We start from the raw sequence: 18,282 nt of genomic DNA, 5'->3' as shown, positions 1-18,282 counted from the left end.
AAATAGATTTGAATGTTTTGTTGTGAGAGGGAAGAGGAAGTGGTGTTCTGTGCTGACATGACTCATGGACCTAGCTGTTTGACAGGCCAGGGAGAACTCATCTCTGGTTTCATCTTCAACAGGTCTTCATGGAGTGACTCACTATCAGATAGAGAGTTACAACGAGGAAGAGACGGAGAGAGAGAAAGGAGAAGAGTGAGAAACAGGGAACAACTGAATAGATGAATGGTGCACTGAGGAGCGCAGACCATGGGGAGCAATTGTTCTAAATATAGGAGAGGTGAGGAGGAGGAGGAGGAGGAGGAGGAGGAGGAGGAGGAGGAGGAGGAGGAGGAGGAGGAGGAGGAGGAGGAGGAGGAGAGAAAGGAGGAGTTATTAAATACTACAAAAGATATGGAGCCTGGAGAACATGAGGAGGATGAAGCGGGCCTAAACATTAAAAAGAAGAGAAAAGAGGAAGAGACAGACAAGAGAAGAAAACAGAAGGACACTGGAGCAGAATCACATCTACAAAGAGACTCAAAGTAAGATCAAGTCAGCTGAACACAGTCCATACTATTTCTGTATTGAAGTTCCAGATTGTGGGCCTAGTGGGCAGTGTCATGAAGTACAAACCCACAGCTTTAGTCTTTAGATGCAGTAGGACTACAGTACTGTGTGGGCAAGCCCTGGCAGGAATACATACTTGACCTCCTTCTCCTTCCCCCCTCAGCCCCTGCTCCCCTGATGACGGAGGGAGGGAGACACAAACAACAGGTGAGCTTGTGGATCTACACAGAGCCTTGTACTATTGTTGTTCATCTTGATGTTACAAGTAAAGTGTGTTTGTGTGTGTGTGTGTGTGTGTGTGTTTTTGAAGCAGCTACTCATCAATTCTCCAACAAAGCTCAGGATGGCGGCATTGTCGTGTCTCCAGTGTTAAAGGACACAACTGTTGGAGGCAGCATAACCCAAAACATAACCAACGTAACCAACATTAACTACATGAAAATTGAGGAACCTCAGAAAAAAGGTGAAAACATAATCATTTGACTGATTCTTTAGAAAAAAATAACGTGTTTTCACAGTCAGTACAGAGCCTCACGCTAAGACACAATAGATACTGATAAGACAAGAGATACTGACAGATACAATTGAGACTGATACGTATCAATTACAAAGTCTAAAAAACAAAATAAATGTCTAGGCTAAAATATATGATTTACTTTACATATTTTTCCATAAGCCATTCATCAGGAGAGCCTCCTTCTGTTCTGAACTCATGCTGCTGATACATGGTGGTGTCTCCGTCCAGTCAGACAAGTTAGACTGTTTGTTTCTGTTTGTTTTAGAGGAAGCATCCCCGATCCCACAGACAAGCACTTCCCCACAAACGTAAGACAGTAAACATATTTTAATGTGGAATCATAAGATATCACTATAATTAAGCGTAGATAATACAATTATTTTGACAGAAGAAACATTATTTGTATGCTTACAGTAGGTGAGGCAGTTCCTCAAAGAAACAAACTTGTCATGTTCATATCAAAAACAATGTTGACATTCACTTTTTCAGGCACTGCAACCATGAAGACAGAGGTAGAGAGACAAACAGGAGTGGTGAAGACAAGGGTGAGCCTTTATATTTAACTTGGTTTATTTTATTATTTTTTTAGCCTGCCTTTCAGAAGCCATCAGCCAACGGCTTGATGTAACAACTCAGCCCCTCATGCTCAACAGTACAAACCCTCTTTAGTCTCCCTGTTCATTACAGCCCTACATTAACATTAGGCTCAGGACTAAACCATATGATGTACTGTTAGTGTATGACTTTATAGTCTATATTATACAGCAGGTACTGCACTTTCCATATACTGTATGTCAGGGAACATAATTTCTATCTCATATTATCAGTCATAATAATTTATCACAACCGAGCAAAATGCTTCCTGTCTCTAAATACTGTATTAAAAAGCAATATCCACTTTGTATGTTGAGCTATGAAAGGTATTAGTAGTGGTACTGTTATACAGATGTAGGTATGTTGCATTGTATAGGTATGTTAATAAATATGAAATGTTTGTTGTTTTATCCAGCTGTTCTTGAAGTGATCAACAAACTCAAATCTAAACTAAAGAAGAAGTTTCAGACTGTGTTTGAGGGCATATCTCAACACAGCAAAAAAACTCTTCTCAAGAATATCTACACAGATCTCTACATCACAGAGGGTGAGAGTGGAGGGATCTGTAAAGAACATGAGGTGAGACAGATTGAGACAGCATCCAGGAAATCAGCAAGACCAGAAACAGCCATCAGATGCAACAACATCTTTAAACCCTCAGATGGACAAGATACACCTATCAGAATTGTTCTGACAAAAGGAGTTGCTGGCATCGGAAAAACTGTCTCTGTGCAGAAGTTCATCACGGACTGGGCTGAGGGACTAGCCAATCAGGAAATCCAGTTCATCTTTCCTCTGCCGTTTCGATCGCTGAATTTGTTGGGGGAAAAAGAGTTCAGTCTGATGGAACTTGTCCATCACTACTTCTCAGAAACCAGACAATCAGGAATCTCCAACTATGACGAGTACAATGTTCTGTTTGTCTTTGATGGTCTGGATGAGTGTCGACTGCCCTTAGCCTTCAATGAGGACAAGAGCTGTTGTGATGTCACAGAGTTCACCTCAGTGGATGTGCTGCTGACCAACCTGATCAAAGGAGACCTGCTTCCCTCTGCTCTCATCTGGATCACCACTCGACCTGCAGCAGCCTATCAGATCCCTTCTGAGTATGTTGACCTGGTGACAGAGGTACGAGGGTTCAATGATGCTCAGAAGGATGAGTACATCATGAAGAGATGCAGTGATGAGATCCTGGCCAAGAGAATCATCTCACACATCAAGGCATCAGGGACTCTCTACGTCATGTGCCACATTCCAGTCTTCTCCCTAATGTGTGTGAAAGTCCTGGAGCACATGCTGAGAACAGAGAAGAAAGAGAAGATGCCCAAGACCCTGACTGAGATGTACACAGCCTTCCTGGTGTTACAGACCAAACAGAAGAAGGTGAAGTATCATGGGGAAACTGAGACAGATCCACACTGGGATGAAGAGAGCATTAAAAGCATTCTGTCACTGGGAAAACTGGCCTTTCACCAGCTGGACAAAGGCAACCTGATTTTCTATGAGAAAGACCTGACAGAGTGTGGCATTGATGTCCGTGATGCCTCAGTGTACTCAGGAGTGTTCACACAGATCTTCAGACAGGATGGTAAAGTCTTCCAGGAGAAGGTGTTCTGCTTTGTCCATCTGAGCTTTCAGGAGTTTCTGGCTGCTGTGTTTGTGTGTCTCTCATTCATCAACAACAATGAGAATCTGATGTCTCAGTCCACCTCAGACACATCTGACATCGACCTCTATGAAAGTGATGAGTCCATCTCAGACAGTGATGAGTCCATCTCAGACAGTGATGAGTCCATCTCAGACAGTGATGAGTCCATCTCAGACAGTGATGAGTCCACCTCAGACGTCCACCTCTACAAGAGTGCTGTGGACAAGGCCTTGGAGAGTAAGAATGGACACCTGGACCTTTTCCTCCGCTTCTTCCTGGGTCTCTCAATGGAGTCCAATCAGTCTGATTTACGAGGCCTACTGACTCATACAGGAAGCAACACACAGAGCCATGAGAAAACAGTCAAGTACATCAAGAAGAAGATCAGAGAGGAGTCCTCTCCAGAGAGATGCATGAATCTGTTCCACTGTCTGAATGAACTGAATGACCATTCTCTGGTGGAGGAGATCCAACACTACCTGAGCTCAGGGAGTCTCTCCAGTGAGGAGCTCTCATCTACACAGAGGTCAGCTCTGTTCTTTGTGTTGCTGACTTCAGAAGAGAAGATGGATGTGTTTGACCTGAAGATATACTCCAGATCAGAGGAAGGTCTTCTGAGGCTGCTGCCAGTGGTCAAAGACTCCAAAACTGCTCTGTATGTATAAAGCAATTTTAATAATGATATGATTTAGGACATACTGTGATGTGATATTTGATTATTGTATGATCCTATCGTACAAACTATGACTCTGATGATGTGTCATGTTCTCCTTATGTCATGCAGGCTGAATGACTGTAACCTCTCAGAACGGTGCTGTGAAGCGCTGGCCTCAGCTCTCCCCTCCTCAGATCTGACAGAGCTGGACTTGAGTAACAACAACCTGGGGGATTCAGGCATGAAGCTGCTCTCTGCTGGACTGGGGAATCCACTCTGCAAACTGGAGACACTGAGGTATGTATTCATGGTCTACATGAGTCAATAGCAAGGTTACAATAGCACAATGTCTTCGTATGGTTGATTTTAGACAATATAATTTATTCTCAAGTTGGGTATAAACATCATGCCAAGAATAAGATATGCTTCCTGTCATCAGTGAGGAGTAGTTTGATAAGTAATCAATGGTATTCTGCATACCTTGGTTGTAACGAGTGGTTATTTGAGTTATTGTTGCCTTTCTATCATCTTGAACCAGTCTGCCCATTCTCCTCTGACATCAACAAGGCATTTTAGACCACACAACTGCCGCTCACTGGATATTTTCTCTTTTTTGGACCATTCTCTGTAAACCCTAGAGATGGTTGTGCATGAAAATCCCAGTAAAACAGGCGGAAACTGTAATGGAAGAATTCAAGTGGCACTGTGTAGATCTGAATAGTCAAGATGGCGGTTTCAATACAATTTATTTAGTTTGTACAAATTAATAATTAACAGAGTACTCTGGACCTGTCATAGCGAAAGACACGCAGATGTAACCTACAGGTCGTTCGAGAGAGTGGTGAAGAACAACCCTAAAACCCTGCCTTATATAAACTTACCCTAACCCTAGAACAAATGGTTCTTCCGATGGTGAATCCATCAATATAGCGGTCTCTGTGATTGGTCAGCACTGTTCAGTGACAGTTTGACTCCATACCAAGTGTCCCACAGTTCTTTGATGTCACAGCTCCCTCTCTAAATGAGGAGATGGTTAATAATACACAAACAGGATGTCTGACTTGGCCATCTCTTTGGCCAAAAGGTTAGGTCAGCTCGCTCAACTGATAACCATCTCCCCAATCCCGAGACCCAACTAAGACCCTCTGGCTCTTAGTTAGGTGTCATAAAACAACACCATAAATACCTTAAGACAATCTGAGTGTCCCTTCTACAGAGTAAACCACACCACAGAGCCTCAGTTTCTTACATTCGACTGTCTATAACAAAGGAACTTACTTTTTACCGCTTAAAGAAACATAGATATTGTAACTATGTAAAAAAATGACATTATAAAACAGAACGTCAATAGACAGTTCCGTCGAGTGAATTCCAGTGCACAAAGCACTTCTGTTCTGTCCATGTTCGGAAACATAAGTGCAGACTTTACGTGTTTACTTCATCTCCAAAGAATGTATTAATTTAAATAAACAAGTTAAGAAATCATGTCACTTTAACTGTTTTCAAAAGTCATTGGTTAATTGACATAAAATAAGGCCTAAACTAAGCAGTGGGTTTTGACAAGTTATAATCAATTATGGCGTATCCGTTCTTTGACAACCCTGTGGATGAAGGTGCTCAGATTATACAAAGACAAAGAGAAAGATTTATCCCACCAGCCCAACGGGTCTTCAGAAACAGAAGTAATGCTTCCCTGACCAGTATCTGTGGAAGAGGTATAGGTTCAGCAGGCCCAGCGTAGTTTATCTAGATAGATTTTATTGTCATTCTTTAAAAAAAAATAGAGAGAGAAAAACACTTTAGCCTTCAGTGGACGCATACGTGAACGTTTGCTGTTAGAAGATAAACGTTCTCTGGATAAAGCCATACAGATTGCTAATCAAGTGGAATCAGCCACACACAATGCAAGTGAACTCTCAAACAGTGGAGTGCCGGTGAGGGAGATGAATACGCTGCCAAAGAAGAAACAGAAACGTCCGAACAGAACAGGTAACTCAAGAAAATGTCAAACAAATTCTAAATGTACACAAAAATGTTACCGATGTGACTCGGATAAGCACCTGGCAAACTCCACAAAATGCCCTGCCGCAAACAAAATATGCAAATCATGTGGAAAGACTGGACATTTTGCTAAAGTGTGCCGCTCAGGTCAAAAACATGAGGTGAGGGAGGTGGTTATTCCTGAGCTGACGGTGATATTTCTAAAATATACTGTCCCAAAATATAAGAAAATAATGTGCACTGTAGAATGAGGCACATTACCTAATATGCAGCCATTCCATATGATAGTGGATACTGGATCATCAGTGTCATTGCTGCCTGCTGAGGTCTATGAGAACTCATTCTGTGACATACCCTTGAAACAAGCTGAGATTCCTCTGGTGACGTACTCAAGACAGGGAATCCCAGTATTGGGACAACTGGAAACAAATGGATACATGATAAATGTTCTGCTCCAGCCTCATTTTACATTGTAGAATCAGGTTCACCACTGCTTAGGTTAGACTTAATCCAGGCACTGAAAATGGTCATTGTGGGAAACAGAGTAAAACTCAGATCAGAACAGACAGTGAGAGAAATAGTGGTTCCACCCTTGCCTGCCCCTACAGCTTCACCTCTACCTACCATGGGCTGTGTGAAAAACTTAGTGCAGAAAGTAGAAGTAAGAGATTATGTGAAACCTATGCAGCAGAAATAGGAGGCTGCCCTTCTCTGTCAAGAATGCTGTTTCGGCTGAATTAAGACTTCTGCTAGACGCTGACATCATCGAGAAGATAGACCCTTCTCCCTGGGTGTCGCCAATCCTTGTGACTCAATGAAAGAGCTCAACAAGAATACGGATGTGTACGGACCTCAGGGAGCCCAACAAGGCGGTGGTAACTGATTGTTACCCCATTCCTCACACGGAGGAGCTCTTTTCAGAACTCAGGGGAGAAACCATGTTCTCCACCATCTACCTCACAAATGCTTACTACCAGGTTCCTCTACATGAGGACAGCAGAGACCTGACTGCCTTCATAACCCATGAGGGGCTTTTCAGATACAAGCGAGTTTGTTATGGACTAGCATCTCAGCATTTCAGAAAAGGATGTCCATAGTGCCGCAAGGTCTACCTGGAGTTGGTGATGACATCATTGTCTACTCATCTTGCCGTGCTGATCATGAAACTCGCCTGAAAGCGGTACTCTACAGGTTACATGACGCTGGACTACATCTGAATACAGCGAAGTGTAAATACTACCAGAAAAACCTGACCTACCTGGGACACACCATAAGTCTGACTTTACGGATGCCTGCTTCTCCTGTCCAGAGCTACGTAAGCTGCAAGTCTACATGACCATAGGGTGGCCTGCGTCATCCAAAGGCCTGCCGACAGACATGATGCCTTACTACCAAATTAGGAAGGAACTTTCCATGTAAGAGTCACTTATTCTGAGAGGGAGTCACAGAATAGTGGTGCCAGTAAGGCTACGTTCTCACATGGTACACCGAGCACACGAGAGCCATCAAGGCATCGTCCATACAAAACAGAGACTCAGAGACCTGTACTGGTGGCCTAAGATGGATGCACTGGAGCAGTGTGTCATTACCACCTGTGTGTCCTGACAGTTGAATGATAAGACAGCAAAGGCAAAGGGACTTGCACTGGACATTTTGGGCCCATTTGAAAGGTGTCCTGTTGACTGTAAGTTTGCTATTACTATGATGGAGTACTATTCGAAGTGGCCAGAGGTGTGTTTTGCTCCACCATGTACAACAACTACAGTGATATGACGTTTTATGAGCACCGTGTTTAGTGAAAAAGGAAACCCCATGGCTGTGGTGACAGATAATAGCCCACAGCTAACATCGTCAGAAATGTCCTCTTTCTTGGAGGAAATTGAGTTGTAGAGAGACTAAACGGTGTAAAGAAAGCATCATCACAGCACAGAGAGAGAAAATTTGGTGGAAAACTCACGTCACTGAGTTCCTTCCAGTTTATAGAGCTCCACTACATGCAACCACAGGGACGTCACCCTTCCAGCTCCTGTATGGAAGATAGATGAGAACCAACCTCTTTGTCAAGCCAAAGCTCACCACTGTTCAGGACCAGGAACTAAGAGACAGCTGCAAAGAATCAGTTACACATGAAAGAGTACACTGATGCCAAGAGACGTGCTAAGACTCCTAAATTGCACCCAGGAAGTCTTGTGCATGTAAGAAACCCTGTGCATGTCAAGAAAGGAAAGTCAAAGTTCAGTGAGCCTCATAAAGTGACACAGCAGAAAGGAGCTCACAGCTATACACTGACGGATGGGAGAACGTGGGATGCTTGGCGCCTGTCTGTGCTGCCAGAGACATTCACTCTTCCAGCAGACGAACAGAGGCCGGCGGAGACTGCTCCAAGTGAAAGTGTTCAAAATAGGAGCCAGCGAATTCAAAGACAACCAGACTGGATTAAAGATTGTTATTTCAGAATACTAGAGGGACATGTTTTTTGTTATTGTTGAAGTAACACTCAGGTTTACTTTACAGAATATGACTGTGTTTGGAAATATTTTGCTGGTATCACATTTTGTTCCAGGTAGAAGTAACCTATGGAAGCAAATCGTTACCAAAATTCCAATGCAAATGCATTTCCAGAAATGCATTTGCATTTTAAGAATGTGGCTGCATTATTTGACTCATAAATGAAATTAGTAATCAATCATCCTATTTGCATTTTAATTTTCTTCTTCAAGAGTGCTCAATCTTTCACTTAATTAAAATGAAAAAGAAATAGACATTTGAGATTTAATTTTCAAAATATGCCCCAGCAAATAGGTCCGTGTACCTTGTGGCCATTGGTTTTTCTATTTTGAAACCCGTGTTGATAAATGCAAAATAGGGCCGTAATATCGTTTTGTCACTTTAGTAAGTCGAACACACATTTAAGTATAACGGCTTGTTTTTGGTTGTTTCGGGTTTTTTTTTAAATGACACAACCATATAACACAAATGGTATAACCAGCCATTAATCGATGTTTTGATTATTCCATATCCTTTATGCTGATATCTGCAAAAGATGAAATAGGCTCGTAATATCGTTTTGTCCATTTCGGATGTCAGAACCGGATTATGGGGAAATGCTTGGATTCCGTTGTTTTGTTTTATTTTGGAATAACTGAATAACCATATAACACAAATGGTATAACGAGCCATTTACTCGTTGATACAATAACACAATACATCATTTGAAAGGATGTATTGTGTTATTGTATCTAACTGGTGAATTAATCTTTTAAGTTTCATGTCACAATAACACAATCAAGCTAACCATTCCTGAACAGTGTCATATATTCATTGATAGTTTGATCATGTCAGTACAACAGTGCCATAGATCTAATCTATAGCACTGATAATAGGAGATACTAAACCTAGTATTGATCATAGTACCAAGGGAATTGTGATCTGATTATCTCAAAAAGACACTAGACAGTCTAGAACAAAAGATTCACTGAAATTTCACATTATATGATTTAGAAATACCTCAGGAAGATCACATGATGTCTCAGTATACATTAGACAGGATAGTTTTTGGAATATTTCACAACTACAATCCAGCTTAGTAAAATCAGCTTCTCAGGCAGGTTCATTTTTCACATTGGTTACTGGCTACTGTGTCATTGTGTTCAAGTCAAATGTTATTTGTATAGCCCTTTTTCAAGCAATGTCGCAGAGGGCTTCACACACACCCATAGAACTGGACCTAAACCAACCTAAACCCTCAAGAAAGACAAGGACAAACTCTCAGGGAAACTTATAGTTAAAACATTTAAGAAAGCTTGGTAGGAGCAATTCAGTGAGAGTTCCACTCTTCCAGAGGTGGTCGGTGTTGAAGAAGAGGTGCAGACCATAAGCAGAGCATCATCATGCATCAAGAGTAGAGGTAACAATAAAAAGTGTTTGTGATCCCTCCCTAATGATAATCTTCTACCGGCTGTCAGGCTGTCACATCACAGAGGAAGGCAGTGCTTCTCTGGGCTCAGTATCGAAAGGTATCGACCTTTCGAGTCAATTGATACCGACACAAACGTGTCGAGCGTGGCTTCAAATGGGCAAAAAACATGTGATCACCTGTCGAAGCTTCGGACGTCACACGAGCAGATGACAGTGTCGTGCTACAGTCCGAGACAAACAGCGTTTTATTCAAACGCTGAAGACATCAGAAATCACTAATATTCATAGGTTATAGAGAGTATACATATTTACGGACGCTATAGAATACATTCATTGACAGAGCCAGAGATACAGATAGATTGCCAGAGCTACATAGACAGAGATATATACAGATGTGAAAGAGTAGGTGCACAAACACATACATCTTTCTCTAGTTTTGCCAGCCTTCAAATGTGGCCATCCCTTTCACGGTTGCAAAAGCATGTTCCAAAACCTTAGCCGCTAGTCTACAATATCAAATCATAAATATTCATTTAGCATATACTTCCACTAAAACAAGGTCAGCGGTTTCAAACTCACTCTTTTAGACTGAAGGGCAGCGCTTTTACCTGAAGGCCATACTCAACCTGACTTCACATGTGAATAATGCTATCAGAACCAAAAAATAAATGTTAGGAATGTAAATGAGCAAAGACGTTACATTGTTTATAATACAACAACATATATTTTTGACACCTGCACATCGAAACATTTGTCACATAACCTTTATTTATCAAATTGATGACGATTGTGAGACTAACGTCCGAGGACTTGACGTCACTCTATTCCTTCAATCTCTCGATACAGTTGCCATACCATGAACTGACCAGCAGGTGTCCCTAGAGAGACGATGTATCAAACACTTCGAAAAAACGATACTTTTGTGACACAATTGTTTCAAATAGCTTGTTGCTTCGGAAAGCTTTGTTTCCCCCATCACTAAGTCAGGGCAGGCAGGAGGCCAAGCAGGGAACTAAGAGGCAGAAAAGACTAAAGGAGGTAGAAAAAACACAAGGAAGGCTTCTGTAGGCTTGACAAACAAAAACTGGTCCCAAGCAGAAAACACTGGAATAAATGAGGGTAGGAAGGAAGATGGGAGACACCTGGAGGGGGTGGAGACAAACATGACATAGGTGAAACAGATCAGGGTATGACAGGAATGTGTATAAGACAAACTACTCCATGATATTATTGTAGGTTGACCTGGGAAGTATGTTTTGTATTGTTCTGCTAATGTACTGCTTCACATGCTTCATGTGGTTAACACCCTAACTCTGCAGTAAAGGTTATGGGTCACAAAAGGTGCCTTGTATACTGAGAGACCTGCTCCTGGATGTAGTATGTAATACATTCTTGGAATACTGTACTACTATGTAACTGGATGTACAATGTTCTACATATTAAAGGATGGTATTGCATTTAAGATAAAGGGAAAGTTGACCAACCAGGACAGACAGTCATCTGACTGATCAAACCTTCGTGTTTGATAGGAAAATGATCAGACTGATATTCTTTATTTCTACCTTTAGAGGGTAGTAGTGTTTGTGATCCCTCCCTAATGATAACCTTCTACAGGCTGTCAGGCTGTCACATCACAGAGGAAGGCTGTGCTTCTCTGAGCTCAGCTCTGAAGTCAACCTCCTTCCTGAGACAACTAGATCTAAGTAACAATGATCTGAAGGATGCCGGCATGAAGCTGCTCTCTGCTGGACTGGGGAACCCACTCTGCAAACTGGAGACACTGAGGTATGTAATCAAATTCACCAGACAACAACTTGTTACACGATATCACACACCACACACTGGCTGCAAGTTTGTGGTTAATTCAAGATACAAGGAGGCCTGCCAAGGAATATTCAGGGCAGGCTAGGGTCATATTCCACAAGGTAGAGTCATTCAGGTTGCCAGCCTTCAAATGTGGCCATCCAAGTAGTTCAGGCTGCACCAGTTCATCAGATGGTCAACTTCCCACCTGTAGGTGGACTCATCCTCACCAGAGACTAGTCCCATAATAGAGTTCAATAATTCCATGAGGAGTAGTGTGTATGTGGTCACTACTGTCTGAACCAGTATCATGAGGAGTAGTGTGTATGTGGTCACTACTGTCTGAACCAGTATCATGAGGAGTAGTGTGTATGTGGTCACTACTGTCTGAACCAGTATCATGAGGAGTAGTGTGTATGTGGTCACTACTGTCTGAACCAGTATCATGAGGAGTAGTGTGTATGTGGTCACTACTGTCTGAACCAGTATCATGAGGAGTAGTGTGTATTTGTTATGCATGTAACTGATTGGATAAGGAAGTAGTTGGAAAGAACTAAGACGTTCGTTCAGAGAAAACCCTGTAAAGTGATGTCATGTTCTGTGGTTATTCGTCCTCAAGTGTTTCTTTCTATACATAATACATCACAGTTTGCATCTGGTGGCTGTTGTGCTGCTGTCCCTGTGGGTGACTCCTGTTGTACTGCATGAAGGGAAGGGAATTAGAAATAGCAAGAAAAGTGTGCTTGTTGTATTATACTACTATATAACTGGATATTCACCATCATTCTGACATACTATACCTTATAGGATGGTAGTATTCCAGTTGAGATGCAGGGATGGTCAACCAAGTGCCTCATATACCAAGTGAGATTTCAAACGTACAACATATTGACTGTCAGTTGGTGATTGTTTCAAATCCCTCAGATTAAATTGATACCCAAATTTTTACTGGTTATATTGATTCAAACCATTTGTTTTACTTCTGTCATTTAAGAATCATATTTTGAGCACAGATGTTCATGCATTTGCATGCTTTCAACAAACTTAGGTGACCAAACAGTTGAAGAACATCTATCTGGTCAGCCAAGTGCTCCATGAAATGAGATTTTGAACTTGGCCCAGTTTCCCAGACATGGATTAAGCGTAGTCCTATACTAAAAACAATTTTCAATGGAGATCTTCATTTTATTCGACCTACTTACTTTTGGACTAGGCTTAATCCATGTCTGGGAAAGTGGGCATATATCTCTTTTATTAATATGGTCTGAGAATAATAAGTGACAGTAAATTAACACATTGAATCAGGAGAATAGTAAACCATTTAAAAGTAGCAGTTACAGTTAAATTCTGCTTTCTCTGGGTGGGGAGGTAATCAACTAATACACATTCTTCTAAGTGTCTAAGTTAATTCTGCTGTCTTTTGGATTTATGAATTCTCTTGCTAGACTGAGAGTCAGAGACGTGTTTTTAGCACAGTGCTTCAGGGTGGCTGGAGAGACAGAGTCTGGCCCAGCTGCTTAGCAGGGGTAGGTGTTGTGGTCTCTCAGAGTACAGTTGTTTAGCCTCTCTCACCACCTTGCTAAACCTGGTCTTTGACTTCTTGAACCTGGATCTGTCCCTACTCCTGGACGCTTCCTCCTCGTCCAACCTCAGCCTTCTGAGTTTATCCGTGAACCAGGGTTAGTCGTTGTTATAACTCACCCCATACCAAGTGAAATTTCAAACATAAAACATATTGACTGTCAGTTGGGGATTGTTTAAAGTCCCTCAGATTGAATTGATACCAGTATTTTTACTGGTTATATTGTATCAATACAATTTTTTACTACTGTCATTTAAGAATCATATTGTGTGCACAGATGTTCATTTATTGCATGCTTTCAACAAACGTAGATGAACAAACAGCTGAAGAACATCTGGTCAGCCAAGTGCTCCATGAAATGAGCCTGGGTTTGTCGATGTTATAACTCACCCTGGTGCATGTTGGTATACAGCTGATGTTTGACTTCTGTCACAGTATCTGTGAGCACATCCAGACTGCATGACTGAGGAGTAGTGTGTATGTGGTCACTACTGTCTGAACCAGTATCATGAGGAGTAGTGTGTATGTGGTCACTACTGTCTGAACCAGTATCATGAGGAGTAGTGTGTGTGTGGTCACTACTGTCTGAACCAGTATCATGAGGATTGTGTGTACGTGGTCACTACTGTCTGAACCAGTATCATGAGGAGTAGTGTGTATGTGGTCACTACTGTCTGAACCAGTATCATGAGGAGTAGTGTGTATGTGGTCACTACTGTGTTCGAACCATTCCAAAACATACCAAAGGATGTATTGTGTTATTGTATCTCACTGGTGAATTAATCTTTTAAGTTTCATGTCACAATAACACAATCAAGCTAACCATTCCTGAACAGTGTCATATATTCACTGATAGTTTGATCATGTCAGTACAACAGTGCCATAGATCTCGTCTATAGTACTGATCATAGGAGATACTAAACCTTGTATTGATTCTAGTACCAAGGGAATTATGATCTGATTGGTTCAGAAAGACACTAGACAGTCTAGAACAAAAGATTCACTGATGGCCTACATTTCACATTATATGACTTAGAAATACCTCAGGAAGACCACATGATGTCTCAGTATACATTAGAAAGGATTGTTTTGGGGATATTTCACAAGTACAATCCAGCTTAGTAAAATCAGCTTCTCAGGCAGGTTCATTTTTCACATTGGTTACTGGCTACTTTGTCATTGTGTTCGAGTCAAATGTTAAACTCTCATGGAAACTCATAGTTAAAACATTTAAGAAAGCTTGGTAGGAGCAATTCAGTGAGAGAGTTCCACTCTTCCAGAGGTGGTCGGTGTTGAAGAAGAGGTGCAGACCATAAGCAAAGCATAATCATGCATCAAGAGTAGAGATAACAATAAAAAGTGTTTGTGATCCCTCCCTAATGATAATCTTCTACAGGCTGTCAGGCTGTCACATCACAGAGGAAGGCTGTGCTTCTCTGGGCTCAGTGCTGAAGTCAACCTCCTTCCTGAGACAACTAGATCTAAGTAACAATGATCTGAAGGATGCCGGCATGAAGCTGCTCTCTGCTGGACTGGGGAACCCACTCTGCAAACTGGAGACACTGAGGTATGTATTTATGTTCTACATGAGACAATAGTAAAGCTATAATAGCACAATATCTACATATAGTTGATTTTAGACAATATAATTTATTCTCAAGTTGGTTGCTCAAAGTTGCTTTCTGTCATCAGTGAGCATTAGATTGATAATTATTCGATGGTAGTCTGCATACCTTGGTTATAATCAGAATCAGAATTTATTTGTATTGCCATGTAAGTAAAGACAGAATTTACTGTGGCATGAAGGTGCATACAATAAACAAATATGGATCTTAATTTAAAAAAAAAGTAAAACGTTGAATGTATAAATAAGATAAACAATGTACTAAAGAGCTAAACAATGAGATATAAAATAGATATAAATATAGAATATAAAGTACAAGATAAGATACAAAATGATATGAATTGGGCAGCATAGTGCAAAATTACTTGTGCAAAATAGGTGGTGGATGGACTGGTTGAGATTTTGGTCCTGATGGAAAATTGCTGCGTGAAATCTTCTTGATAAAGGATGATTAGCCTTAAATAATCATATGTATATTTCTATCATAGAAAGCCCTAGTACTTCTCTTCAATGCGGTATAAACAGTTCAGATGTATGATTTAACAAGAAAATAAATGTAATATGAATATGCATATTAATATAATATTCTAGCAGCAAATTTAATTTTTCTGAATGTTGGCTCAGGCTGGAAAGGCTTTAATCATGAACTTGACTTCTGTACTGGAACAAAACACAAGTGATACTTGTGGAAGGATTCATGTTCAGCACCAATATTAGACACGTCCTTCTTCCTTCTCAGCAGTGGAGGGGAGCCGTGTGACGAGCTATTGCCTCAACACACAGACAGAAACATGGAAGATAACATCTTGACATAATGTACTAAAATATTCTACTTATGTATACGTATATACATAGATGAGTCAAGTATGTTATATGATCAATGTTGCAGGCTGTCATGCTGTGGGGTCACAGAGGAAGGCTGTGCTTCTCTGGCCTCAGCTCTGAAGACAAACCCCTCCCTTCTGAGAGATCTGGATCTGAGCAACAGTGACCTGAGGAAATCAGATATGAAGCTTCTCTCTGCTGTTTTGGGGAATCCACTCTGCAAATTGGAGACACTGAGGTCAGTAATCATGTTTAGTATTTAACTAATAGTTTCAATCACACATGAAGGGGAAAGATAGAAGGGAGGTGTTGTGGAAAAATTCTACTGGCACTGTGTAGATTTGAACAGTCAAGAGATGGCTTGTACTCTGTGATCAGTCATAACAAAGGAGGTGCTAGCCACAGATCGTTCGCAAGAGTGATGAAGAACAACCCTAAAACCCTGCCTTATATAAACTTTAGATCAAATGGTTCTTCTGATGGTCAATCCATCAATGTAGCAAACTCTGTGATTGGTCAGCACTGCTCACTGACAGTTTGACTCCATACCAAGTGTCCCACAGTTCTTTGATGTGGCATCTCTCCCCAATCAGTAGATAGTAAAGCCACAGGAGTTCACCAGTCAAATGGTCAACTGTCCTTTGTGTGGACATCTTCAAACAAGTATTTAATTAACACCACCCATGCAACAGGAAGGGTCAGAGCAGCTTGATCAGTTCATCTATCTTAAACTGCTCCCTCAGATCACAATAACAATACAATTGAATCCACATTGTCTCCAGACCAGCTGTCTCATCCTCCCCAGGTGTCATAAACTGCAAATGGCATCTCTACCAAATGGAGTTGATTCAACATTCATTGTATCAAGCTTCTTAACCAACTTTAGACTTCCATTAAAACACATTCCTCATATATAAAACACACACATTATAACTGTATTCCAAATTTCCACCACAGGAGGTTAACTGGTGAACACAAGCTTGAAAAGGTGGGTTTTGATGGCCTCTATGAAAAATAGCAGGCATGTTGCAATTCGGTTTGGGAGGGAGCGTGCGGCAACTGAGAAGGCCCTGTCAGGTCCAGAGCTTGAGAGTGGTTGTGGTGGAGGAGGAGGTTGGAGAGGTAGGGCGGGGCCAGAAAAAGTGTTTGTAATCTTTCTTGTAATGATCCTTCTACAGGCTGTCAGGCTGTCACATTGCAGAAGAAGGCTGTGCTTCTCTGGCTTCAGCTCTGAAGACAAACCATCCCCTTCTGAGAGATCTGGATCTGAGCAACAGTGACCTGAAGGATTCAGACATGAAGCTGCTTTCTGCTGTACTGGAGGATCCACTCTGCAAACTGGAGACACTGAGGTCTGTAATCATGTTCAAGGGACAACTAATAGTTACACATTAAATTACATTTGCATGTTTGATTTAGATAATGTGGTTGCTTATTGGTTACGTTGAAACTGCATGCCAGGAATGAGCTACAACCATGAGGATGTGATGGACATTTGTGGGAGAGACATTGTTCCTTTGATGAATTAAGAGTTTTTTAAATGACTAAACAAAAATCATTATAATGATTAATCATTAGGAGTTTAACACAGTAACACAAAGACAATTCACTATGCAGCTTTCCTAGACAGGGCTTGAGAGTGGTTGTGGTGGAGGAGGAGGTTGGAGAGGTAGGGAGGTGCCAGGTTGTTTATGACTTTATAGGTATAGTAGTATTTGGAAGTGAATCCTTTATTCAACCTGGAGCCAGTGGAGGTTGCGAAGAACAGGGGTGATGTGATCTTGGTGGTGGGTGGAGGTGAGCATATGGGCACCAGAGTTCTGGACTTATTGAAGTTTATTGAGGAATTTACTGCAGCGGCTAAGAACAGGGAGGGTGGAGGAACCCATGATGGATTAGGATCTGTCCAAGAGCAAGACTGTACAGGAGGAAGAGGAGGGAGGTGATCAAGCACTGAACCCTGGATGTCACCATGGTGACTTGACACTGGAGGGTGCCATGGTGACTGAACACTGGAGGGTACCATGGTGACTGGGTGGTGGAGCATTTGCAGTTGTGTAGATGTTTGAAGATATATTTTCTCTAACCTCGATTTTTTGCAGATTCCTGTGAAACTTGATAAATAAACATATCTTGTAATGAAAGTGGTTGAAAATGAAGCTGTCTGATGATATAGAGGAAGAAACTGATGACAGAGAAGATGTTTGTAAAAATTGCTGCGTGAAATCTTCTTGATAAAGGATGATTAGCCTTAAATAATCATATGTTTATTTGTATCCTTAAAAAGCCCTAGTAATTCTCTTCAATGTGGTATGAACAGTTCAGGTGTATGATTTAACATGACAATGAATTGAATATGAATACTTATATTGATATCATATTCTATCAGCAAATTAAATTTTTCTGAATGTTGGCTCAGGCTTGAATCATTGAATCAACTTGACTTCTGTACTGGAACAAAACACAAGTGATACTTGTGGAAGGATTCATGTTCAGCACCAATATTAGACACGTCCTTCTTCCTTCTCAGCAGTGGAGGGGAGCCGTGTGACGAGCTATTGCCTCA

The 18,282-nt window shown here is 41.3% G+C and overlaps 1 protein-coding gene across 1 annotated transcript in view; it reads left to right on the top strand.

The window, feature by feature from the left end:
- LOC134021968 (NACHT, LRR and PYD domains-containing protein 12-like) overlaps window positions 1-18,282 on the top strand; it is a 248,064-nt gene that overhangs the window by 186,793 nt on the left and 42,989 nt on the right. Inside the window, 5 exon segments of the mRNA XM_062463092.1 lie at window positions 4,093-4,260; window positions 11,497-11,667; window positions 14,664-14,834; window positions 15,781-15,954; window positions 16,895-17,068. Coding sequence (XP_062319076.1) covers window positions 4,093-4,260; window positions 11,497-11,667; window positions 14,664-14,834; window positions 15,781-15,954; window positions 16,895-17,068 — 858 coding nt within the window.

Source organism: Osmerus eperlanus, chromosome 6 (assembly GCF_963692335.1).
Source record: "Osmerus eperlanus chromosome 6, fOsmEpe2.1, whole genome shotgun sequence".
Taxonomy (NCBI): Eukaryota; Metazoa; Chordata; class Actinopteri; order Osmeriformes; family Osmeridae; genus Osmerus; species Osmerus eperlanus.
The sequence above is the reverse complement of the archived record's forward strand: the minus strand, read 5'-3'. Positions and strand labels throughout refer to the sequence as shown.